At 45.1% G+C, this 27,298-nt stretch overlaps 1 protein-coding gene across 4 annotated transcripts in view; it reads right to left on the bottom strand.

Moving 5' to 3' along the window:
* CLIP2 (CAP-Gly domain containing linker protein 2) overlaps positions 1 to 27,298 on the bottom strand; it is a 158,231-nt gene that overhangs the window by 100,049 nt on the left and 30,884 nt on the right. For all 4 annotated transcript variants that reach the window (XR_012648124.1, XM_075013815.1, XM_075013814.1 and 1 more), the window contains one exon: positions 6,986 to 7,214. Coding sequence is in view for 3 of the 4 variants with exons in the window: in XM_075013815.1 (XP_074869916.1) it covers positions 6,986 to 7,100 (115 nt within the window). In the remaining variant the exon portion in view is untranslated. The remainder of the gene's footprint in view (positions 1 to 6,985; positions 7,215 to 27,298) is intronic.

Below are 27,298 nucleotides of genomic sequence, written 5' to 3'. Positions count from 1 at the left end.
GAGAGAGGGCAGAAAGAGGCAGGGCAGGTGTGAAGACTTAGGGGAAAGGGTGGAGTGGGGGCAGGACCCAGGCAGTGGGGGATGTTGAGCAACCCCTAGCTAGAGAAGTCTAAGCACACTAATAGCCTTATCTTGATTTAACAGCAGTTGCAGTTATGGGTGTTAGCCACCAAGGCACAAGCCCAACTGCTTATTATTTATCCTTTGGCCTGACGGTTATTTCTGTATATTCACATGAACGTGCTAATAGGATTCACAGTGCACAAGGGAGGACAATGCCAGTGAAAGGGACCCTGCAGAGCCACGTGCTCAGACAGCAGCAGCCACAGGACGAGGGCAGAGAGCAGAGGCAGCAAAATCGCCTAGGGGGCTGTGAAATCTCCATCACTGGAGATATTTAAGAGCAGGCAAGACAGACATCTCTCAGGGATGGTCTAGATGGTGCCTGACTCTGCTGTGAGGCCAGGGGACTGGACTCAATGACCTCTGAAGGTCCCTTCACATTCTCACGTTCTATGATTCTAAGTCTCCCTGAGGATTCATCTCAGACCCTGCCCCTGCCGCTGAGATGGGTGACAAAAGTTGAAGTCAACATCGGCTGTTAGAGGAAGGGGAGTTTTGTGGCACTTGACTCCTAAGAGCCAGAGCAAGGCCAACCTCAGCAGGAAAAGGAGGGGAACATGTTGTATCATGCTGTAGGTTTGTTTGAGTCCCAGCAGCTGTCAGGGTAGTCAGGGTGGCTACCACAGCACCAGCTATCATGTGCCCCTCTCCATGCTCCATGGGCAGCTGCAAGACCATACCAGCAGCTCTTTTCCAGGCTTCCAGGAGAAGACAAAATTCCCTGCTAGGAAGAGAGTCAGCCCTGGCTGCTAGATCCTGGAGTGCAGTTGGGTGCCATCCCACAGTGCAAACAGAGACTAGGGCAGGCGGGGAGCGAGAGAAAGGGATGATGAGTCCCTTCCAGTGTGCAGAGGTGTGGGCATGGTATTTGTACAAGGTCAAGGGAAAGAAATACAGCACGACAGGGCCTCACATGCTCTATCACTGCTGGCACAGCTGCCTAGTGAGCATGTGGCTGGCTCTGCAGCCCTGGTCAGTTCTGTTCCCACCAGGCAAGCAGGAACAGTTCTGAGAAGCAACTATTTCAGCATCTCACCAGGGACCACTGTGCTGTGCATGAACCCAAGGACAGCATGCCCTCTACATCTAAATGCTGCTGGCACAGATCTGGGGAAGGGATGGCCAGCCACCTTGCAGTAGGGAAACGATAACCTGTTTAACACCATTAATTTAGAGTTGAATAAAGCTCTGAACTCACTAACACAATACAAGGGTAATTTCCCCACCTTTGATATTCCCACTTCTACATCACATGCTACAAATGAGACACATCCAGCTTAATTTGCTTCATTAACTGGTCCCACTAATGACAGGTAAATTCCTTTTACTCTGCCCACTTATTTTTTTGGTGCTCTATAAACCCTGGCTTCTGTTATTTCCACTTCAACCCATCCGCCAAAGTGAGTTTTACCCACAAAAGCTCATGACCTAATACGTTTGTTAGTCTGTAAGGTGCTACAGGACTGGCTGTTGTTTTTAATGCTTGAAGTCTGAAGGTGGCTGCATACCCAAGACCATCAGTCTGATCTACCTACCTCCCACCTTTTCTTCCTCTCTGCCCCAAGCCCAGTCCTGCATAGTCACTCCCCACTGGCCCCACGGGAGCAGTGCACCTCTCCACCCACGTCTTCTGAGAAACAAACGGTGTTTTTAAACTTTGCAGGCAAAAGGTCCAACTCAGTATGAGACTAGATGCTGCCTATGCTGGGCCTCTGTGGGGGCACATTCATACTGGTGTTCAGGGGCTCTGGTGGACAGAAGCACAAAAGAGTTGCAGTAAAGCAGCACCAAAACCAGCTGAACAGCTACACGGGGCAAATCACCACAGTGCATCAGTCCTTTCACACTGCAACATGCCTGCCCTTGCAGCTTGAAGGGGAAAGCAGCGGCCAGAGATCTCACTGAGGCAGCAACGTGCCCCCCTTCCACTTAGAGTCAGACCAAACGTGATTCACCCTCTGCTACCGTTCAAAAACAGACTCCACATCAAATGCTTCGACAAAATGGTGCTGGTAATTAACTAGGCACCCGGGACCCACTTTGCCCTCAGACACTGCAGCACCTCAGATGCAGCACTTTGTGTGGCCCAAATCGGGAGTGTATTTTGCCCCCTAACCGTCCTTGAAGCAGGTTCAATTACTATGGAGAACAGGTTGAAACTCTCTAGTCTGGCACCCTCAGGACGTGACCAGTGCCAAATGAGAGAATTTGCTGGATCACGGGAGGTCAAGATCATCTAGCAAATTACCAACACTTCCACGCTTACTGGGCTCTTAGACGACATTTGAGGTAAATTAGAGCTAAACAACAGCACAGAACACTGAGAGCCAGGACTAGCGGCTGGAAACAAACTTGATGAAACTGTGGGGAACTTGCCCTCGCCCATGGCAAGTGGATATCCGGCTAACTAAAATCATGCCAGATTACGGATGTTGCCAGACGAGAGAGTTCCAAATTAGAGAGGTTCAACGTGTGTAAGGATACCTTCACAGGTAGGCCTGCTGGACTCAATAGGACTAAAGTGGAAGGAGAGAAAATACTGCAGAAAATAAACCACTGCAGTGAGAATTTGCTCCACTTGCTTTAACTATATTCTCACCCAACTACTTAGACATCAGGAGGCTTTTAATTTAATTCAATTGAGAGAGGCAGGCCTTAAGGTTTAAACAGCAACTGCTAATGGTCACATCTGTCTTTGCCACCACTTCCCCCTGGGTAGGATTTTAAACCTCATACAGAGAGCCGGATCCTCCTCTAGTATAAATCCGCGTTGCTCCACCGAGTCTGATGCCACCGTACGCCGGCTACTGATTTGGTCCAGAGACCCATGAGAAGACTGATTGTCAGCCCAGAAAAGAAAAGCAAGATAAATCCCACGGTTTTTGCAATCTGCTCCAGAGGATAGCTGGTGAGAAGAGAGTGAGGCACTGCTATTCCTGCTGAAGGAACAGATATATCCACTGTAAAGTCCCTGACCAAATCGCTGTCACTGAGCAGAGAGGGCCTCTTTGTGTGGCAACCCCATGCAGAGGTAGCAGCCTGAACCCCTGCTCTCATTGCAACCAGTTCATAGGACAGACAGACAGACACTGAGATAACCTCTGTGCCTCTGAAATTCCACAAGTTTTTTTAAACACCACTTCATAGGCTCCGGATGGCAGCAATCATCGCCTGGTTCCCTCTCTCTCGTGTGAGCATTGCACAAGCTAACTGGCTTTACAATAACAAAGCAGATGTCAGTCACGTGAAGCCCCGATCCTGCCACAAAAAACACCCTGCTGCCTAGGAGAACGACCTCCTTTTGTGCCACCTCTGAATTGAGCGCAGGCTGTGGGCCTCAATAACCCTGTTCTCTAAAGGTGCAGAAACATCCACAGAAATAACCAAAGTACGGGCGGTGGGTGAAGCTGCTGCATGGGGAGCCAACCTCCCACCCAGGGCCCTCCCTATGACTTCTGGTGCCCAATGCTGCCTGAGCACCTGCACCGTCCCTTCCTCCCTCCTGGGGAGCTCAAAAGCAACTCTGCCGGGGTGGGGGGTGAGCTGTGATCAGGACTGTGGGGGCAGGTGCAGGACCGGGAGGCTGGTGGGGGAACAGGTGGAAGGGAGAGTGGTGCAGCCCACTAGTGCTATGGGTCAAGAGAAGCAGCAGGGGGCCCCATCTAGCAGGATGTGAGGGGCCAGGAGGTGGACCGGGAGGCTAAGAGGATTGAGCCATGGGGGCTGCACATCCAGGAAGCAGAGTGGAGGCCATGGGACTGGGGCTGCTTGAGGCAACACTGGCCTGGGGCTGCACTGGGCACACACAGGCGCAGCACAGGGCACTACTTCATTTGGGGCAAAGTGACGTCTAGGGACGGCCCAACTCCAACTCTGCTCCCTCTAGGCCCCTCCCCATCCCACACCTGCTCCATGGTCTCCCCCTTCCTGCTCACCCACTTCAGCCAGATCCTTGAACCCAAATGTAGCAAATTACATTTGGCGGGGGGGAGGGGTGGACGGGACACTTGTTCCGTTTTCTTTGGGGAGTAATTTGATATGTTTTCCACTGTATGCCAGATTGTGAAGACAGGACATACAGCACATACAGGCTGATCCTCTCTAGTCCAAAACCCTTGGGACCTGACTGGTGCCAAATAAGACAATTTGCCAGACCACAGGAGGTCAATACTGCCTAGCAGTGTTACTAACACTTGCACGGCTTCTTGGGCTCTTGCAAGACATTTAGGGGTAAATACAGCTAAACAACAGCACAAAACACTGAGAGCCAGGACTAGTATATACTCCCACCCCCACAGATTTGTCAGAATTATTTACAAAAAGCTTTGCAGTAAGGTCAAGGCAGTTGTCCTGCAGAATAGAACCTTAAAATATGGTGGAATATATGATGCAGCCATTCTGTGGTCTACATTTTCTTTGGTATTTCTTAGCCAATTTTAAATTTTAGATATACTCTTAAGCCTCCACGAATTAATCATGCCAGATTACTACATATTTTAAATTAATCATAACAAAATTAATTAATTACTTTTAGAAAAGGTAACACTAATTTATTTTATGTGATTTTCATTGACTTACTAATGAACTTTCACTATATGTTTATATTAAAATATGTTTCCAAATATTTTGGACACATTAAAGGACTTTATATCTTATAAAGATACTGATTTTGGTGGAGGGTTCTCTTAAAACTAATTCAAATGGTCATCAGGAAAAGGGAAACTCATTTGTCCAGCTAGCTGGAAGAAAAGGAACATTGCCTGTTGAAGGGGTCTCTTCATCACGGGAGTGAAATGAGAGTAGGATTGGATAGAAAGAACAGGAAGAACTTGGAAGCAAGATTTTGTACTACAGTAATTAAAATTAAAATGTCTATTTTAGATCAGAGTGATCTTTTGAAGAATTTATTTTCAAAAAACTGTATCTGAAGATCTAAGCATTTAAGGCTGAAGCTGAATACACAGATTGTGCGTCTAAATACCTATGCAAGTATTCTTTAGAGATATGATGTTAGATGATTTAGCCACAAACTAATGAAATATGTTAAGCAAATTTTAAGATGAGATCCTGTAAACATAGTAATGCACTACTGCCTTTGTCAATAAATTCAGGGTTGGCACATGCCTGATAAATGGTTTTAAATTAGTTTAATTTTAATTGTCTCTTTTATAGGTTCAGTTTTATGCTAACAGGTCTGGCAAGCTGGATGGCTTTTCACTTTTTAGTTTATAGGTACACTTTGGGGAAAAGAGTCACCTATCTGCAAGCTGCAACAGCCTGTTGTAGGAGCTTTTAGGAGCCATCAGAATAGGGACAGAAAGACGGGAGCAGTGCAGCACTAAGACCCAGGAAAGACATTGCCTCCCTTTGCCTTTTATACCAGCAACCCACGAACCAAAGATAGTGACACTGACATGGGCTTATGTAACAACTAAAGCGTGGCAGATTTTAGGTTAAAACCAGCAATGTCTCCATCAAGGCAAACATTTGTGTGTCCATTCTCCATAGCTGGGCTTATTCCCAAGATCACAGGCATTTGGAAAGGGACCACTTGATATGTTTCAAAGGAATTGTTTTTAAACCGAAACAATTTTTTATACCTAAAAAGTTAGCCACAATCTGCTTAAAATTCAAGTGCAGCAGCAAGAGAAATTGCAAACAGCCCTAAGTGAAGTGAATCCCTCACTCCTTGAATGCTTAGGAATGAACAGAACTGTGGCCTACTCTTACTCGACTATACTCCCTACAACATACTGATGTATAAACAGTATGCAGGGTATGAAGATCACACACCCAGAGCCCTGGTTATGAGTGATGGTACATAACATGAAGGACACTAGCAAACAATTCAACACAAAATTACTACCCTGATTCAAGAGACTCAAAAATGGCCAAGCCCTTCCAGGCTCCATAAATCAGAAAGGTTTGCTCTCCCAACACTGCAAACACATTCTTGCATTATCTCAGAAAAATGCATTATTCTAGGAAATCTGCCCCTCAGGGACTATTACCCATGTGTACGTACGACTGATGCTTTCTACTCCTCAGGCAGTTTTTCTTCAAACATCCATGTGTACACACACTCTCGGGCGCCTTGTAATTGCCCCACCACAATTGTTACCCTGGTACAACACTTGGAGTAAAACAAGAAATTGGGCCTTTGTTCTGTACACCCTGTGCAGACTGAAAAAAGTCTGTTGTAATCAACCTGCATGTGGATCACACAGATGCACTTACTAGATCTGTCATACAGATACACAGGCCCGCTGGCTGAGGGGCTGGTAAGAGAGGCAGCTGTCCTGATTCAAAAGGGCCCAGGGCTCCCTGCTGCCACCACCACTGTTGTAGGAGCTGCGGCAGCTGGAGCCCCAGGCCCTTTAAATCACTGCAGAGCACTGGGCAGTACTCTCCAGACAGCTCTCAGAGATGGCTGGGGGACTGCAGAAGCCAGTGCAGCACCTGTGGGCAACACTCCTGCCCCTTCTGCACAAGGCCACACCCCGTCTGGGAGAGCAGAGCTGTCCCCTCCTTGCCTAGTGGCCCAGCAAGTCTGTCAACCTCCTCCTACCCCGTTCCCCAGGTACACATGTACACACAGCTGGACTATGTCCTGTTCCTTCCAGGCCAAACACCCCACGTCTCACTCTACAAAAGACCCTTTAAAGCAAGTAGAAACAGCAGATCAGTCACTAGAGAGTGACAACCCTCTCCTTCCAATATACTTGCTCTGATGATGAGCCAGGATGACCTTACTTATGCAGGCACAGAATATTTTCAAAGCAGCATAACCCAGACTTAAAGCATTTTACAACAGGTAACTTCAGTGGCTTTGGGCCAGGCCCAAGATGAATCCAGGTCTTACCTTCCTTTGAACCAGTAGTAGTGACTGCAGCTGCAGCTGTCCCCGATGCCCGTCCCACAGGGCTGGAGTGTTTCCCCGCCCTGCCAGGGATTTTAAGTCCACTTGGTTTCAGCATGTTTATCTCACTCTGTATCTCGAGCTAGTAGCTGTCAGTCTCTCTCTGAGTGTTCTCCGACTGTTACCCGGTCAGCCTTCGAGACGACAGACCCTTTCTTCCATCGTCACAGACCTGGAAGAGGGAGAAAAAAATAAAACACAAAAGTTAGACTCAATTCAGAGAGAAAAGATGGTCTTGAAGCTAAGACATTAGACTTGGATCTGGGTTAATTTTCCACAGCTATCACGCTCTCAGATTCCTAAAGTTGAAGGCCAGCAGGGACAACTACATGATCCAGTCCGACCTCGCACGTATCACAAGCCATTCAGTTTCACCCCAAGGTCCCTACACTAAACACAATGACTTCTTAAACTAGAACATTTCAATCCTCATGAGACAACACTGCAAGGTACCACCCATGCCGAGGCCACTGCCCATGTGATGATATGAAAATGATCAGGTGAGCTATGTCCAGATGATCCCAGGATATGACCCACACCCCATACTGGAGAGACAGGTGAAGAAAACCCAAGTCTGACGTGAGGGGTTGGGGGGGGACAAATTCCTACCTATCTCCAAATCTAGTGACCAGTTTAACCCTAAGCATGTGAGTGAAGGACACCAGCCAGGCTTTTAAGAAAGAGGGATCTCGATGCACTTCAGAACACATGATCATTCCATCCAGTCCCGTCTCCAGCACATTCCCTGTGTGACTTCAGGCCTCATTCTCTCTGTGCCTCAGTTCTGGATATGTAAAACGGAGTGGGGGAATAAAACTTCCTTTATCTGCTGAAGGGAGGGAGAAGCTCTGAGCCCTGGTGAGCAACGGCAGGAAACTTAAGGAGAAGTTTGTTCCCCAGCCTGTTGTGTGTGTTCTTTTGTTTTCGTGCATGGCTGCTGGCAAGGGCTAGGCTGCGCAGGAACGAGCCACAGATCACCACAACTGCGGGTGCTGCTCATGCTGACAGACACGCATTTGCAGAGCCCCAGTGTTGTGACATGTTAGGGCTGAATCATCTCTTTGGCTAGCCCATCTAAACGTGAAGCCCAAGTTAAAAAACCAAGCCCGCTGAGAGCTGAGTAACGCTTCCAAACGATAGGCGGTTGTTGCCAACTAGTCAGCCCTGACTGACTTCTGGGCTGGAAGCTAGATGGACAAAAACCATTCTGAAGGATCTCATCTCCCACTCAGAAGAAAGTAGGTCATTACCACACAGTATCTCCTGTTGGCTATTCCAGGATACTGGGAAGGGTTTGCTTGCAGTATTCTGCATTGTTCAGACATACTTGTAACAAGCCTTTCATCTGAAGTCTCGTCACCACACAGTACACCAGTTTAAAAGGATGCTTTTAAAGCCAGGCAAAATCCTGTACAGAGACTCTTAATTTTATTTAAACCCAAATTATGTTGGTTGGTTTATTGACAGAGTATTTACACAAGGGTATTTACCAGATTCACTAAAGATTTGCCTAGTGTAGGTGTTATAGGCTTGTTGTTAGCATTGAATTAGTACTGAAAGAGGGGCCAGGGTAAAGCAATTGTTTTACTTTTAGAACTGATACAGCAAGCCCAGAGTGCTGAGGCTATGAGTTATCAAGCCTAGAGAAGCCCAGGCTCAGCCTTGGCACAAATCAAGCATTGGTTGTTAGCAATACTCCCACCAATCTTTTCCAGCAGTTTGCAGATTTTTTCCATCCATATGCAGAAGAAAATTTTCTCCTGTGAACTGAGGCACATGCGTATGTGTATCACCAGCAGAAACTCAAATCTAGGTACGGGTGCTCTGCTAATCAGCCAGGTTGACAGACTCATCTGACTCTTTCCTGAGCAGTCACACAAATGCGCACCTTACAGCATGGGTAAGTAGAGTGGGGATTGTGATATTTCATAAGGGGAGGTTGCAATGCAGTCAGCCTCCCTTGTGGCCTCCACTGCCTTCATCCCCTGCCCCCACAGCCTCCTCTGCCGCCACAACTGAGGGAGCACAACATGTCTCTCCTGGGAGACTGCTGCTTGCTTCCACGGCACTAAACGGGTTTGGGGAACCCTGCTAACTGCAAGCACAAAAAATGTGGCCCAATGTAAAAAGTTAGCTCACCCCTGCTCCAAGGCATGGTCAAGTAATTCACCTGAATGACAGCCCTCTACCCTCAAATCTGCAAAATGGATATAATACCACTGATTTGGCTGCCTCACAGCTATATGCAGGATGGGAAGACTAATTAGCAAACTCACAGCTCTTTGAACAAGTACTACATCACAGAGGGGGAAATGTTTTAAGGGTGAAACACGAAGGAAGGAAATGATTTAGTGGCTTGTAAGAAGGATAAACATTTTTGACAGAACAATAGAATTCGAAACACTGACTATCATTTGCAGAGCATCAGCTGGAAGCTATGTCCAAGGCGGAGGCTGGGATATGGAGGGGAGATGGTCGATTACAAAGTTTTTGTAAAGGTTTTGAAAACAAACAGGTGAATGAAATTGCTTGGCTAGAGACCCAAAGCAGCAGGGGAAGAGGACTGTGATCATAGCCCAATGGAGGAGTGCATGCTATACTCAAGGATTTAGAAACATCTTTAAGAGGGAATTGCTGCAGCCACAGTAGGAAGTGATTAAGAAATGAGTAAGGATTGCAACACAGGCCAGGTCAACATGAGGGAGAATTCTGGCAGTGCTGCAGAGGGGACAGCAAGTGGACATAGACAGGAAAAATGGGACGGGGAGGGGAAACAACCAAAGCAAGCAGAATTCCTAGGTTTCTTCTCTTGAGCTCTTATAAATGCATAGAAGCTCAGACTAAGTTTCAACAAGGAAGATGTCCACATGACACAAGCCAAGAGACATGGGGAAAAAAACACCAGAGGCGAAACTCTGGCCTCATGAAAGTCAATAGCAAATCTCTCATTGGCTTCAACGTAGCAGGTCTTTGGGGACCTGGGCACCCTGCATCAGGTTCCCACATTTCCTTGGGTGAAATTTTCTCCCCATTGCACTCCTCACCTTGGAAAAGACCATCAACCCAGGAGGATGGGCAGCAAGCAAAATCTGAAGCCACTTCTGAAAACTGCTGACTTGTTGCCAGACAATGAACACCACCACACCAAGAGCTCCAAGTCTTGGGCGTACCCATCAACACCAGAAAAACAGAATGGGGGAAAGCGACAAATTTCTCCACCCACCTCTCGCTTCAATCGGAGGCATGACAGCAACTCAGCTAGGTTAACAATTTGAGCAGGTGCCCCACGTTCCAGAGGCACCTATACCTGCATTAAATCCTGGGTCATGCACCTTCACTCCTGTTTAAACTAGCTAGATGAAAGCCAGCAGCATGCTGACCAGAGCTGCAATCCTACCTTTGACTGCAGTGCAGACGTGACCAGACAGATGCTGAGGAACACAGTCTGGCAGCATTTTAAACAGGTGTTGCTACTGATAAGAATTAGACTGGTGGCTTTTTGGAGCTAGACCACCTGAATTTTAACCCTGCTTGGCAAAAAGGAGAGCCTGAGAGGGGTATAGAACCTTGTGCTGAAGAGTTCCATGATCTCCCAAACCTAAGCCTAGCTGTGGGCATTTGCCATTCATGCAATCCATTTTGGTACTTAATAACCAGACATGAAATTTCACTGCAGAGAGGACTGCGGGTGTCCAAACTGCAGGGAAAAGAGAGAAAAGGAAGGGTTCATTCACTCAGTTTAGAGATGGAAAAGTCTTCAACCATCCAGTCCACCCCCCAAAGGCAGTGGATTGTTCTTGAGGTATTTTTCTTCCTATTATTTTGTCCATCCTAGTTTCAGGTGGGGCTTCCAGCACTTCTCCTGGGAAACCATGCCACATTCTAACAGGCCTCTGTCATATTCAGCCTAAACTCTTCCTTTATTAAAAATGGGTTGTTACTCCTAGTTACACCTATTCTCTCCTTGTGCCCACATTACCAGGGTCTTGTTTTTCACCTACATGATTTGATGTTGCATTTGAGCATTGTAGCAGAAATACAGTTAAAATCCATCCTTCTGGTCCAGGGTAGGGCAGTAACGAGGCGAGGGTGAGGTAGGAGAGAGATAGGAAAATATTTAAGAACAGTACAAAATAGAAGACAGAGGATTCACAGTTTATCAGCGTCATAATCTGGGACTTTGTAGTTACAACCAAGCTAATTATAAATTTATAATTTATTCAATGAGCTCAGCATGTTCTTCTGTTTTGCAGATTATCTGGGAACAGACAGATGCAAACGTATTTCAGACTATGGGTTCTTCCATTAACTATTTGTGTTAATTAAATCTTCCACTATTCAGTGCTCCTAGGGTGGAACCAGCCACATAAAAATTGCATGATATTGTTTCCTCTCCCTACTGGAATTGACATAAAAAAATAAAAACAAAAACCAAAGAAGGGAACCAAAGGGTTTCAAGATGGTCACTCAAACACTTGTAGCAGAAACCTCTGTGCAAACACATTTGGAAGGAGGTTGCTTTCAAAACAGTCATCAGCAATGCTCACAACAAGCAAATGAATAAAACTGAGGGCTTCAGCACAGTCATGGTTTTCATTCTGACCAAAGTTCATACAGACTCAATTGCACACTTAGCGTGAGCTACAGGAGTGGGAGAGGGTCAGTGAGGATGAACCCGAGAGCTGAACCAGTGTAAAGGACTTGATGCATCATGGCCCAGATGTCTTAAAAAGAGCTCAGCACCCACAATTGGGCCCTGATTCTCTACAAAGCGCCTCTCCCATTGAAACACCAGAATAAGTAAGCCAGTTTTCAGAAGCCATCAACATGATCATCTCTTCAGAATCTTACCACACGGGTCACAATAGGAGTTTGCTGGGTACCAAGCCCTTCTGAAAATCTGGCTCTAATGATGGGCACTGAGCACTTGAAGATCTGCCGGCTCATGTAAACAGGCTAGAAATGCCTCATGTATTCCTTTTCCCCTCCCACACATGATCACATTTGCTCAGGCTACATTACATTTAGCCTTTCAACACAACTCCATGGCAATGAGGGAGATTGGCATTCTCCTGATGTAACCATCTTAAAGCCCCAGTCTCCCCTGGTACACACGTTCCACCTGCCAGGTTGGATTCCTTTGCTTTCATTTTCCTCTTCTCACATGATGCAGACTACAGGCATTTTTTAAATCTCAACTAAATTCTTCCCCAGTTCTTTCATATGAAGATCAATGGCCCTGTGTGTTCTCACAGCCAAGGGGAAAAAATCCCAGGAATGCAAGATATGAAAGTCCTTTTCTGACAACAGAAGTTTTATATTTGGTCTTTACAACCAGAGAGATGAACATGAATCTGTGTTACCTCAGCACACTCGCAGGCATAGGGGAAAAAAAAAGAAAAAAAAACAGAGAAATAGCTGCCAGCTAACTGCAGACACAGCCCCAGAAGCAGCTTTCTACTGAGAACATAACAGCCCAGGCAGAATTGCTTCAGAAGAGTTGCCTGTTAATTATGAAAGCAGCAGGTGTAAAAAATGACACTCTGATGGATTTACTATTCCTCTGCATCCCCGTTACAGGAAGCATTTCTGTAAGAGTGACGAGCCAGCGAGAAGGGGAAAGCAGGGTCAACAGACAAATAATAGCATCTACAAACTGAAGCCTTTGCCAGCTTTGTTGGCAGAGTTCTGCTACAGGATCTCTTGCTGGGGAGACGCTCCGCTCTCCTAAATAAGCATGAAGTCCTGCCCAACCTTCTACCCCCTCCAGTTCCTCCTTAATCCAACAGCAATCCAGGTTGGCTTCCCCTTCAAGGTGAGCATGAAGTGCAAAATTCAGACCCTGAATTCAACCTCTCCCCCAGTTTCAATTCAATGGGGATATTCCAATCCCAGGCTCCGGTTCAGCTCATCAGTGAGATACGGTCAGTCACAGAATCCAGGGCTCAGTTTTCCGACTCCAGTCACGACCATCACAAATGTTTGCATGTGGCATTTGGAAACTAAATACCTTCCAAAGCACTGGCAGCATATTCCATTCAATAGGAGGCAAAGTTTGGAAGTGTGAGCACCTACTTTTTAGGTTCCTCAATTCGCCTTAAAGCAACTAAACAAAAATAGCCTCCCCCCCGCAGCTATACCAGCCCACTTTTGCAGGGCCAGGGACGAAAAAGCAAAAGACACAAAGAAAAAGTAGCCGACGTTACCAGCTCCACAGGACTGAAGGGAAGTGAGACCAACCCCTGCCATGTAATATTCCGACTATGAATTTATTATGCTGTTTGAGAAGTGGTGGAAAAGAGACAGACATTCTACAATACTGACTCACTGGCATAACCACAACTTCAACTGGGACTGCATGTGTAAGTAACAAATTTGAAGAGTCAAGTCCTTGCTTTCATTTTAAGCTCCTTCTAGCTAGAACAAATTTTAGAAATCCAACTGCCCAGGCTATGGAAATAAGTGTAATACACAAGCTTACCACACACAAATACAATATGTGGAAAATTCCAGGAAACCAGAACGTGGCCCTTCATGGACAAAAGCAACAGGGAAAACAGCCTCTCATTCATTTTTAGGTCTCTCTTTACCACGCCACAACATGACACATCTGAATTATCCTTGAAGGCTCTGGCATGGTTAACAACAAAGAGATGGCTCGTGAAGCAACACACACAATACTGTGTTCACATCTACTTTGCTTAATGAAGTAACGTTGACTCCAGACAATAATGGCGCACTCATTTTGTGCTTGTGACATATATCACCGATCTACTGTTACAAAAAAGTAAATAAAATTCCAAAGGCTGGCAGATCACCTCTATGAATGAATATGTTGCAGGAGATTCCCCAATTTAAAATGTCCTTCTGTATGCTTTAAAAAAGAAATGAGATTCTCATCCAATAAAGTCCTGGCTTCTACAGACTTGAGATGAAATCAAAAGTTGGCAAGGCTGTCCCACTCTCACATCATCAACACCAGAAATGACACCTAAGTATTCACCAGTGGCGGGGGGCGGGGGCACAGAGGCACAAATGTAAGCTTCTGTAGGAAAGAAATATAAATCTTTGCAGAAATTTGGGGGAGGAGAAGACATAACCCCAGGTCCTCCCACCCCCGGCATCAGCTCTGATCAACACGATCTCAGATTGTTGCCCTTTGCATTTTGCACTTTGTTCAGCTCTTTCTAGTTCTCAGGCACCAGCCCAGTCCCATTGCACGTAGGTTTGCAGGAACAGAGAAGAATTTTAAGAATTTTCCATGTAATTTTTGCAATGTCATAAAAAACAGCTTTTGCTCGCTATCCCCCCTGTGGGTTGGTGGTAGAGCAGGACTGCTTTAAACACTGAGTCACTAACTGAAGGTTACATCTTATTAAACATAGGGCATTATGCACATAAGACCCAGAAGAGCAGCAAGAGACAAACTCCAGGAGCTTTCCATTAGCTTGAAGATGAGGGATAAAGCAACAGTTTACAACTAAAATATTGCATCTTGCAGCAAGAGGGCATAGTTTCCCAGCTTAGCAAGATAGGGGAAGACCCACAGCTGAGGTGGGCAGAACCAGGACACTTGAGGCCAACACTCTGGACGCAGAAGGACAGGAGAGGAAGTGTGATGATAAAAGGCCAGCCTTCTAGCTCAGCTGGAGAAGAGCTGCCAGGGAGCAGAACCTCTCTCCCCAGGCGCTGGAGCCAACCGAGTACATCCAGAGGGGGACATCTCTTCCCCAATGTTCCCTCCAATTTTGTCATGTATGTGCGGCATAAGCATTATGTGCACTGAAACATGTGTGGATTTCCAACACCAGTACAAACATGCTGTGGGTGCTCTGTTAATCAGCTGGGTGGCATTTGAATCCCTCTGGGGCTGCTCCAGCCCCAACCAGTTAAATATTAACATCCCTAGCATCAACCACCTTTTAGACTTATTGGACAACCTAGTCTGTTTACAAATCATTGAGTTGATTACACAGTCATTAGGTCCCGGGACAACAGTAACAGCTCTCATCAGCATATCTGAAGCTATAAATAGACCTACATTTCATATTTCTAACTTCACATGCAAAAATTGATAAATCCATCAAAATAGGATACGCAGATCCAGCAGACTGTAACATTGAAAATGGCAGGTTACATGAAATAGTTTGTCTAAAGCATCTTCAGGTTATGCATATTTGTTCGTGAAACATGGGGGGGAACCTTCACAAGTGATATTTCTGAAACTTAATAGCTGGGAGATCAAGTCAACAGCTTGTGAATGGTGTGATTTTTCCTGTAACCCCAAACTGTGGTTGATCCTACAAAGACGTGACCAGGCCTCCTGATGCTGAAACCTATTTTAGATCTGGAACTTTTCATTCAAGTTGAGAAGTTTGAACTGAACACAAAGAATTCCCACCTTGGGCTAAAGGGATGTAAAAGTAGGGAAAAACTATAAGGGGAGTTGTCAGACTCAAGAAACCTCCCACTTACCACCCACAATGTTGTTGGAACCATGTAAGACTGAACAGGGTAAAGGATTGGGACAAAGCTAGGTGGATACCTAGTTGGTGAAAGAAATAATTAAGACAATCATTAAGATGCATCTGATGAAGTGGGTCTTTGCCCACAAAAGTTTATACTCCTACACAGGATTTCTAATTTTTTTGCAGATACAGACTAACATGGCTACTCCTCTAATAATTAAGAAAACAGTTAGGGTAAGAGCTTGCATGTAACAAGTTTTAGTGTACTAAAATTAGCTGGTGAGTTTTGTTTATTTTGGCTTAGTAACTTACTCTGATCTGTCTATTTTCATTTCCAATCATTTAAATCCTACTTTATATACTTAACAAAAACTTTTATTTACTGTCAGGCCCAATGTAATGTTACGGGAGTGGGGGGAGCAACGACTATGCATCTCTCTTTTTCATTAGCAAAGAGGGCAACTTATAATCTCTCTATATAGAGCCTTTACACAGAGAAAGAGATTTAATTGGGGTTTTGGTCCATTGTGGGGGGTTGCATTCCTGGTTGCTGCTAACAGTTGAGCTCTCCCAGAATTGAGCTGGTTCAATGCCTGGGCTTCTCTGCAACAGGGTGGCTACCCCAACTCAGTGCCTTTGCTTGGGGAGACCAGAGCTTCTGGCCAAACAGGACAGGGTAGTGGAGAGTCCCAAAGGGCAGAAGGTGGGTTCAGTGGCTTGAATCAACACACCAGGTGACAATCCCAATGGAACTTCTGTAATGAAGCCATCAGAAATGGGACTTAGGATCCCTAAATTATTTAGCAGCTGTTGAAAATTATTCTCTTTTGTCTACAGAGGGACAGGCTCCCAGTTATCTTTTCCATTTCTGAAAGCTGTCCTCCAACACGGTGAGAAATAAGCTGCCAGGCATGCTACAAAAGACTCCTGTTTGAGATGGTTCTTGGAGAGGGCTAACGATATACTTGGTCTAACAAAGAAGGGATGGAAAGACATCTCTTTAGATAGCTAGCTGCCCCAGTTCTTGCTGGAATAAGTACTTAATATGGCAGGACCTTTACGGTGTTAATGTTAGTACAGTATCTAAAGACTTGGGTTGATTTCCTTCTTATTTTAAATGTAGCTGAATGATGCCTGTGGACATAACACATTGGGATGTCTCAAAAAGATGGGAAAAAACAGATGTAAATCTTTAGGGCTTGAAGTGCCCAGACATAGGAGAGCTCAGCATGCAGCCACTCTAACCTCAACCAGCTCTCACTGTAAAGGAACGCCAGAGATTTATGAGGCTCTCAGTCACACCACTTATTAAATATGTCCTGAAGAATTAATGACCTACATGAGCAATGTTATTCATTGCTAATTCTGCTATTGCTTTACCATATAGTGCTGATTTTTTTTTTCCTTTAAAAAAAAGAGAAGAAAAAAAACTAACTGTGTCAAGTCCTATCAGCAACCAAGTAATTTTTATCCTACTGTTACATTTAAATGAAAATCGTGTTGGTGGGAAGGTAAATCTCAATTTTGTTAAACTTAAGTTTGAAAGGTTTTAAACAAATTTTGATGAAAAATTACATTTATTTTTATAAACAAAAATTGTTCATAGAATCACAGAAACGTAGGGCTGGAAGGGAGATCGGGAGGTCAGCTAGTCCAACCCCCTGCACTAAGGTTGAGCATGTAAATCTTATACCTCTGATAGGCGTTTGTCCTTCTTGCTCTTAAAAACCTTGAGTGATGGCAATTCCACAACCTCTTTAGGTAACCATGAAAACAGGTGAGGAAAAAGTAGGTGGGGGAAAAAGAAAACCAAAATTTCTTGACAACCAAATACATATTAATGATAAAAATTCAAAGTGAAAAATGGTTCATTTTAAACAGCCATGTGAAATGAAAATCACTCTAATATTTTCCAAAAAAAAAAAAAAAGGCAGTCCAGTAGCACTTTAAAGACTAACAAAATAATTTATTCGGTGATGAGCATTAAATTCTGAAGTTCTTTGACCATTTTTCTGCCCCATTTTTACCAGCTCTACTTTTCAGTAATAAACTAAACAAGCCACTGGTATACAATTCATTTTATTTAAAAAAAAAAAGTCACATCTTACATTGTCTTTAAACCTAATGCAAATATCCTACTGCTCTTCTTACATAGCTCAAGAATTGTGTCAGATGTTTCAGAGGAATGCGAATACCTGGCATGAAAGTGTGTACAACAGAGTTCCATGGGAACAAACAACCCATAGAAACCTCAGCACTTTCCTCTCCAAGTGTAAGGTGCATGTCTTTGTCCTTTCCTTTAACATAAAGGCAGAGCAACAAGTATATTTAAAAAAAAACAAAAAACCCACACACAAGCCATTCCACTGTACTTTCTTCTTGCCCTGGGGAAAGGATGAGAGAACATATATGACAGATGTCATAATGCACTATCGCATGGGGCTCAGATATTAGAGGGAGATGTGTGGTACAACTGTCCGTATGGAATAGAACATAATATCCTGACTCAGTTAAGTCAATGGCAAAATTCCCATGGGCTTCCAAAGGGAGCACAAATGAAACACCTGCCCTGAAAAGATCTCTTATTTGCTGGGACAACACAATGAATGGGTCTCTAAAAAGAAGGTGTGAAGCTGAACAGGCCTGATGAGAACCACCTCTGGTTCCCTGTTATGGTGCACAAACACATCTATTGGGCTGCCAGCCAGAGTGTGGGCCAACAGCAGAAAAAAATCTGCCATCAAATCATCACAGAACAGAGCTTAAAAACCAAAACACTCTCCTTATATGCAAGAAATTGCCTTTGTTGCCATAGGAATCCCGCAAAGGTCAAAATATCCAAACTTGCCCTATGTGCCAAAGGGCAGAATTTGTTTGGAGAGTTAAGCAATTCTGAAGGCAAGAGTCAAACTGTTCAAGCCTTCATGAGTGACAGGAAATGAAGCCAGTCAGAATAAAGGGGAGATTTGATAAATCTGAACTGCAGATTTGCTGATATCAAGGGAAAAAAGCAGATGCTGAAAACAGACAGCATCTTTATCTTGCTGCAGATTTAATACCTTAAGTTGTTCCATCTGATCCAATACAAACACCTTTTTGCTTCTCTAATAAAAGTTGCTAACTGCTTGTCAGAGATCAAACAACTATTTTTAGAAGTACCAGTCAGATTAAGATTAAATCTTCAGATTTAATTAATGCATGAGGAAATAGGGGAAGAAAAGATATCCCATCTTAATTAAGAAGGCCAGAATCACTCACCAAGAAAACAATTTTCAGTGATGAAGAAAATGGAGACAGGATCATTTCCCAATGGGTTAACTGAGAGAGAAGAGTGGTTCTGTGCTCTAATCCAGTGTTTAAGGGAATGGTTCCTGGAGTGTTCATTAGGCAAAACAGTACTCGGTCACCAAACGCGAGGTCTTCTCCATCAAAAATTTTTTGACATGGGCATTACAATACAGTGCCCTTGTCCTGCATTCCCTGCATGCTCACCTCTTACAATGTCTATCTTTAATCTCTAATTTACTCCGATTTTCACATCATTAGTGCATACTGCAATAGAAAATCCTTGATGTATCACAGGGTTTCTTTGTTTGTAAACTAAAACACTCTATGCATTTATGAGGCACTGATTATTGTTGTCTTCGCATCCCATAAGCTATGGAGACATAAGAAAACACTATCAAAGGAAGAACGAGACACTGTCTCCCAGTACTGCATAATAAAAACCCCATGGTATGGAAACAAAACCACTGTAGGGAAAAAAAAAACCATGCACAGCCTAAGGCAACTCAGACAACTCATCATAAACTGACTGGGGATGAGCGTGGGCCTGTAGTTAACATTCCAAATCTCCATTAAAGCCTAGAGGGATGCGTAGTGCTCATGCTGGCAACACAGTTATTAAAAACTGAAGGATTGGGCCCTTACACTGTAATGTAAACACCACAAACAACTCAGTGTTAGAAGATGGCCCAAGCAATCCTCTATAGGAAAAATCCAGGGGAAGGGCCTAGAAACTGTGTAACTTTCAACTCCTTGGCAGTCTCCCATGGTAGAGTGGGGTTGTAATCAGTGGAGCTCGGCTGGGACTTGGCACCAACAGGCCACTGTCTGCCTGGGAAAGGGACTGAATGTGCCAAGAAATTCCAGATCCTGCCACGAATCCATGAGGATGACAGGAGCAATGGAACAAGCCCTGCAGGCAGGCAAGTCAGGTCCTACTACTTTAATTGGTCGGGTTGATGCAGTGACCACTGAAATCAGTGGAAAGATTTCCATGGACTTCAATAAGCTTTGAGTCTAGCTCAAGTTTTTCGTAGAAAATATGGGGAGAAATTGTTTCATTACAAATTTTTGACAGATTTTGAAATTCAAATCACAGGAACGTGGCCTGCATGTTGAAACTGCTCTTCCACGCCTGTGTCGGGAAGAGTGCCCTATTTCAAAATTAATTTCAAAAGAAAATGTGTGTAACCGCCCTGCAGACCCCTATTTTGAAAGAGTGGCTCTGCCATGGCACCAGCCCACAGGAGTGCAGCGATGCTCCAGGCCGCCCCATGGTCTATGGCTCCAACCACTTGTAAAGCTGCACGAACCCAGAAACCCTGTGCAGGAAGCTGAGAGTGTGCATGCAGCTACAGGCACCCAAGCCTGCAGCCCTGCCCTCCAGCACCCCAGCTGCCAAGTGTCCCCAAAAGTGACGTGGCCAGCGGCCAGGAGCCCAGCACCACCCCCTGCCCGGGGCCCTCTGGCAGACCAGGCAAGGAGTCCCTGGATGCCATCCAGGGGGCTAAGAAATGGGGCCCTTCCTGGTCTAAGCCAGAGCTCAGGGACCTCCTCACACTGTGGGCAGACAAGGAGATCATGCTGCAGACGAAGGGGTGGCAGCAGAATGCCACAGCCTTCTCGTGGCTGTTATCGGGCCTGATCGCCTGAGGCCATCCCCACTGGATGGCAAACCAGGTCTGCTCTAAAGTTAAAGAAATGCGGCAGAGGTACTGTAAGGCCAGGACACCGCACGCTGGTCTGGGCAGTGCCCATAAGCTGCCCCTATTAGGAAGATTTGAACCAGCTCCTGGGGTCAAAGGAGCCAGCCACCCCAGGTGAGGTGATCAACACAACCAAGCTGGAGGAGGCACCCCAGGAGGCTGTGGGGGGCAATGAGCTGGGACCCTCCACAGAGCCCATGCCCCAGCACCCAGAGCAGCGGCAATGGACCAAGTGGGACAGCAATGGGGAGGGGTCCAGTGATGGCACATTGGTCATTGCCCACCTGTCCTGGTCCTTGAGCCAGGCAACCTCCAGCCAGGGCTTCCCAGAGCTCCTCAAGGGACCCTCAGGTAGGACCTTGGACATCCTAGGGTTGGGGGTGAAAGCACAGCTGGCAGCAGAACAGCACGGCTTCACAGCCGGCTGCAGGCCACCCACAGAGACCCTGGGCCTAGGACGGGCGCACAGGGCTCAGCTGCGTACCCCAGCCCTAGGAGAAGCTCATGCGTGCCCACCAGCTCCTGCCACCATGGACAGCCGCATAGGCTGGGAGGAAATGGGGTGGGGGACGGACCATTGCCAGCATTCACCCCACCCATGCTGGGACCCCCTGGCACTGGGATGCCTCAGGGCCACCAGGTTGATGGACAGAGGGCGTGGGTAGCTGGGCATTGGATATGGGAGGCACGTCCATGTGCAGCCAGCTCACAGGACTCACGGGTCATGTCTCTCTTCCCTTATGTCTCCATGGGCCAGGCTAGCCCCATCGACATCCTGGGGAGCCCTGCAGCAGCCGGCGAGGGGGACAGGGCACCAGCGACGAAGCCCATGGGCCACACCAGGAGGGCACACCACCAACCCCAGGAGGAGGAGGGCCCCCACCACATAGGACCAGCATGGGACCATGGGATTATCTTCCAGAATAATGCTGCTGTGTAGACACACCCTAAGAGAAGTTCAAGGAATTAAGCTGTAGTGTTTATGGAGAAAAGGGGAGCAAGTTTAACTTGTCTCATCCGCTCTCCCTCTCACGTCTCTAATAAATTTATCCTGGGGTGTGCTGAGGCTAGTTCCACCAAAGTCCCTGGTCAGGATTACTCACAAAGTCAGGAGAGCCAATCTTGCCTGTCTCCATGTCTCATACTAGAAAAATGTGGGACTCTCCTCACCACCAGGGAGCACTGGACTTCCTTCATTTCCTGTGGCTCTCAAAGGAGCAAGTGCTCACTTGACAAGCTGCCAGACCACTGTGTAGAAATCAGGCATCTTTGCTGTGCTCAGAATCCCTCACTGCACTGATGTCACCTTGAACTCCGAAGAGTCTTTTGAAAGCACCTGAACCATTTTCTGATGTATTCCTAATCTCCTATGCCTCATCTCTACTGGAAAGGCCTTTACATTGTAATGGACAAAACGTGATCTAGCATGCAGGGTAGACAAGGACCATCCTGTTTGCATGAATGAGCTTCTTCATACTAGGCCACCATGTATGCTGTAGGTAGCATATTTGTTACAGAAATCCCATTAGAGGACCTGTGACCAGCTGAGACAATTCTGAACACATCTGTCTACACTGAATAACGTGATCAGAAGCCTCATAATTATTAGAGCCATCCTGATATTAGCAGATTTGTTTTACACACGCAATTACACACACACACACACACACACACACACACACACACGAAAAAAAAATGTTCCGGTTTTCCCATGATCTTTGCTGCCTCTGGTTACCCAGATATGTATCCACCCCTAAATTTTCTGAATTTCTCGTTTTCTTTTGGCAAGATTCTCAGTGGTGTAAACTGCTGCAATTCTATTGACTTCTATTGCTATCTGGTCACCCAACACTGACCAGTAAATCAAATCAGTTAGTACATGAGTCTGCCATGCAACCAAGTTCCCTTAATTCAAGCAATGTAAGGAAACAACTAACTTAACTCAATACCTAACCCCCTCAAAACCACAGATCTGATCCAAAGCAGGATTGAACCCAGAGCTCTAGAGAGAGAAAATGCAAGTGCAGGGGGTTCCCAAACTGTAGGCTGCAGCCCTAATGGGGGTTGTGGCACGGTCCTCAATGGTCTACCACAGGGGCCACCAACCTTTTCCAAGGAGGAGGGCCAAAATTTGACCTTTTGACCTCTCTGTATGGTCTGAGTGCACATGATATTTTTAAAGTCACTAACAGTCCTACTTACAACAGCTTCATTAGTAAGTAAATTAAGATGCAGAACTTTACCATTTAGGGGGTGGGTGGTAGCATTCCACAAGCAGTGTGGTTTTGATCAAGCTGCATGGGGGAGGAAGGGCAGGGCTGAGCTCCCACCTTGCGTGCGAATAAAACTCTCTCTTGGCACCTGTGCCAGAGTTGCTGACCCCTGGTCTACCAGCATAATTGCTTTCTCCAGTCATGTCAAATGGTTGGTTTGCAAAGATCTTGAAGCATTTTGAGTGTCTATTGCCAGGAATTTCTCTCATGACAATTGTGTAGCTTAAAATGAAAAGGAAACATGAAAATTAATAATTTTCCTCAAGATGTGCTGTAGTGGGCTTCAGGGCCCACTGCAGCTGCACAGGTAGAACTCCAGTGGGGGGCAGGAATTAGAAACCCTTGCTCAAGAGCATGGGCCTTACAGCTGACAAATATACTGGAAGGCGGAGCTCCTTGGCTCTGCTTTCACTTGGGCCACTAATTTCAACTTTCTGTGCCAACTGAAGAGTGAAAGTGAAAGTAGGACTCTCAGGGTCAGGAACTGACATGAGGTTTAGATCAGGAATGTCTGTTAAGTGGTTTGACATCACCGAAGTAAAGGTGGTATGGAAGACTCCAGTCATAGGTGCAGTCTGATTTCTGTATTTGGGGTGGCATCCCCAGTCAGGCCACCAGACCATACAGGATGGGCAAGTTTCACACCTGCACAAGCCTTGCAGCGTTGGGGTGGGGGAGGGAAGGCGGGAGAGGGTGAGGACATGCCTCCTTGTTCCCTGACAAACTACACCCCTGGGTGAAGTAGGATCTGTTATTACTCAGCCAGCCTCCTCATTGCTCTTGTTGCATTGCAGTCATTTTGCTTTCTTAGCCTGTCATTATTAAGTGAGGTTCCCTGAACTCCTCCTCCTCATTAACTTGAGCTGGTGAATCAGTAAAAATTTCCCACATGGAAATGTAACTTCACACACAAATTGACTGGCCAAAAAGCACAGGCAACATTGGGCATCCTTGAAAACTGCTCCTATGAGGGCAGTGAATTCAAAAGGACCCTCCTGAGTGACAAGATAGTTCAGATTTATAGAACACTAGGATCTTATCTCCTGTAGGCTGTCTGAAGTTTATGGTGTGCCCTGGCCAAAGCATATTCAGTTTAATATTCTGAATTTTTAACTGTATGTAACTATTGCAAAGACCCTGTTTACTCTATCAATGTGGTTGTGTTAGGGACCTCTAGTACCACATGAGTTTATTCATTGCCTTTTTTTGGTTAAAGAGGAGAAGCCAGTGTTTAGCCCACCAGTCTCATGGCTGGAGTTGTTGAGGTGCTGGTACCCTGTACCGGCACAAAAGTTTATTACCTTAGCTGTGTTTTGTAACTAGAGTATAGGGGCATATCTGTACAAAGCCAGATCTTTGCCTTGGTTACAGAATGTGGTTATGGCCTGGTTCATAACACAGGGTGAAACAATGCCATTCGTAGTGCAGAAAGACTGTTTTTTGGTAAATTAATTTTTTCTGCATAAAATCTGCTACAAGCAATCAACCTATGGCACCCTAATGATGTAAATGAAGCATAGATGTGCTTATTGATGCTTCAAAAGGTCAAGGCTTAGACTCTGCAGAATGTTAGATGAATCCTTGTAATGTGAAGCACCATTTACAGAAGGCCTTCCTATAGATCAGATATCCCAAAGAAAGTTAGGGGGAAAAAATAACAAAACCAAAACCACCTGACATTCTGTGTAGTCCTACTCAACTTATGAATTGACTCTCCCCAGGCTGAGCATTATATTCAGTACAACAGGGCTTCCCAAACTTTACATAGTTGGGACCTGTTTTTTAAGTACCTTTTTTTGCAGCCCAAAAATATAAACTCATAAAGGAATGAAAAATGAATAAGTTTCCACTGTTTATTATTTATTCAGAATAATAATAGTACATAGCAATAATTTGTATATTTTCTATGGACCAGTATTTCCCCCCACCCCGCAGAACTGGTATTGGGCTGCCGACCACACTTTGACTGGTAGATGACTAATGGGCAGTCCCACGCAGAGGCCGTTCCAATCACTTGGGACAGTGCTGGTCACTTATACTCACTCTAGTTCCAATACTTTGGGAGACATTGCCACCTTAACTTGATGATGTATTACTGGTGTGTCTCATGTATTTGTCTGACAAGCAACATTTTCACACACTGTTTCAAATAAGTAACCACCTGCTTTCCTTGTCTAGACACAGACTTTCAGTGCCAAAGATCAGTATTTCCCCTAAAACAACTGAAAATAAACACAAAGAAACCACCCACATATGGTTTTAACTCTCAGTCCTTACCATTTAGCCACTCAAGTGGCTGTATTTGGATTCACCTCCGATTCCTTTGTGCTGGCTCCCAGGGTTTGTCAAACCACATGCCAAGTCCTTCAGAACTTCAAAAAAGCACCATTAAGATTTGGTGCCCCCACTTACTGCAAAGCTCTGGGTAGCCAGTGACTCAGCAAATGAGCTTTAGCAGAAGTCAAGGTATAGAATAAAGGACAAATATTCCATGTGACACTTGGGTTCAGACACCATTTTATTTATTCCATGTTATCCCTAAGTAAATGTCCTTTCAAAGAAGGGCTGCTGTGTTGGCCACTAACTAAAATATCCTAGTACTATTCAAGAATATTCACATTGTATCCATTGAGAAACCAAGGCACAGGAAGGATGCACAGTGACCGACCCTACCTACCATGCTAGGGCAGTAACTCAGTTCACCATAAGCTAAACAGAAGCTATACAATTAAGCTAAGTAGAAGCTCTTGAGCAGTGTTTCTTAAACTATGTTACACAGAACAATGGTGTTCCATGAACAACTCACAGGTGTTCCGTAAGCATCTGATGCTTTTTTGGTATCGTACACTGATGGCATATATTTTGTTATTAAAACCAGATAAAACATTACTACTTTGTTGCTGTGAAACCTGATTACTTCATTTAGTTTTTGCAGTACATGTTTGCAGGGGACAGGTTCGTGGGGAGGGTGGTTCCAGCAGTTTTTTTTGCAGAAAATTTTCAGTGGTGTTTCACCTGAAAATGATTGTTTGGGGGTCTCAAATAATTTAAGAAATGCTGATTTATAGAACTACGACAGCAGAGCTAAACAGAAGTTATAACACTAATGAGCGGACAATAGTCTTGGGGCAGCCTGTATGATGTCAGCACATGCATTAAACCAGAGAGTTTTACATACACAAAATGTTCATTATGCAAGATAAAGCTAAAGACAAGTTCATTAAGTACAGCCCATGAAGTATCTGCCTCATAAGCTGTCCCAAAAGAGGCCTTCTTTTCTGGGGCACTTTCACATTCCGGAGCACTTCAACATCCAGGAGATGTGCTAACTGGTTACGAATGGAAATTGGAGCACTCCCAAGTGATGGGAAAGTTTGGGCTGTTTCTAGAGGCAGCTGCTTTTCACGCCTGCCAGGCTCAAAGAATTACTGAAAACTTTCCAGCACTAATTGGTAAGCACAAAAGTTTTCACAGTGATGCTATATGCAAGAGGATCAGAGAGAGGGGAAAAAAAGGCAGAGCTCCCTAGAGAAAGGCTTTGTCAGTAATTGTGCTGAAAGTTGATGCAGCATTTTGTCCATTTGATTTTACAGGGGCTGCGTGGGGAGGGAAGTTATACATGAACACAAACTGATAACCGGCATGGTGAATCATTGTAGGAAGTGGTAAGAAGGGGCTGATGAGCTAAAAAGAATGTAAAACAGACAGAAAAGAAATCAAAGGGAAACCCCAGGTAACACGTAAGTAGTTTCTTAACTGTATTCCAAGTACAACAGAAATGTTCAACAAAGCCTTCTCTGTACCTCTGTGAAACATCAATAGGATAATTACATTAATTATTAGCATTAATTTAGACTACATTCTTGGGGACAAGTAATATGGTTTTGTGTGTACTATGCATATAAAGGTGCCATGGATGTGAGTTTCAAAAGTGTCAGAACAAGTTGTAATACCACTTAACTATCCTAGAATACTTTTTGTCCATATATCTTTAAGCAGTTTATAAAGGCAGTTGTTATCCTCCTTTACAAGTGGGAAAACTGAGGCACTGAGCAAGCAACTGACTTGTACAAGCTCACCTGGCAAACCTGTGGCAGAGGTGAGATTAGAATACTGGACTACTGAATCTCAGGCTTATGCCCTGCCCCTGAGGTCACACTGCCTCTCTGAAACACCCTTTAAAAGTCCATAGAAGTTAGATGCATGAATTCTTTGGATACTTTGGAAAAAAAAAATCTTACTCTGTAGGAATGAGAGATAAATAAGACCATTTTACAGATGGGAAAATGAAGGTAGACAAGGTAAGAGACTTGATCTAGGTCATTGTGAGAGCCAGTGTCAGAACTGAAATAGTTCTCCCCAAGTAAAGTAACAAATTCAAGCTGTGTCAATGTCTCAGCTCTCTTCTGTGCCTTGATAAGGGTCATTTCTTCCTGTGAACCAGCCTGAGTCAAGGGGATATGGCATCCGAGGGTGACTCTTGAGAGCGAGGTTTCATTCCTGGCTCCACCACATAACTCTTAG

This window comes from Carettochelys insculpta, chromosome 19 (assembly GCF_033958435.1).
Source record: "Carettochelys insculpta isolate YL-2023 chromosome 19, ASM3395843v1, whole genome shotgun sequence".
In the NCBI taxonomy this organism is placed as follows: domain Eukaryota; kingdom Metazoa; phylum Chordata; order Testudines; family Carettochelyidae; genus Carettochelys; species Carettochelys insculpta.
The sequence above is the reverse complement of the archived record's forward strand: the minus strand, read 5'-3'. Positions and strand labels throughout refer to the sequence as shown.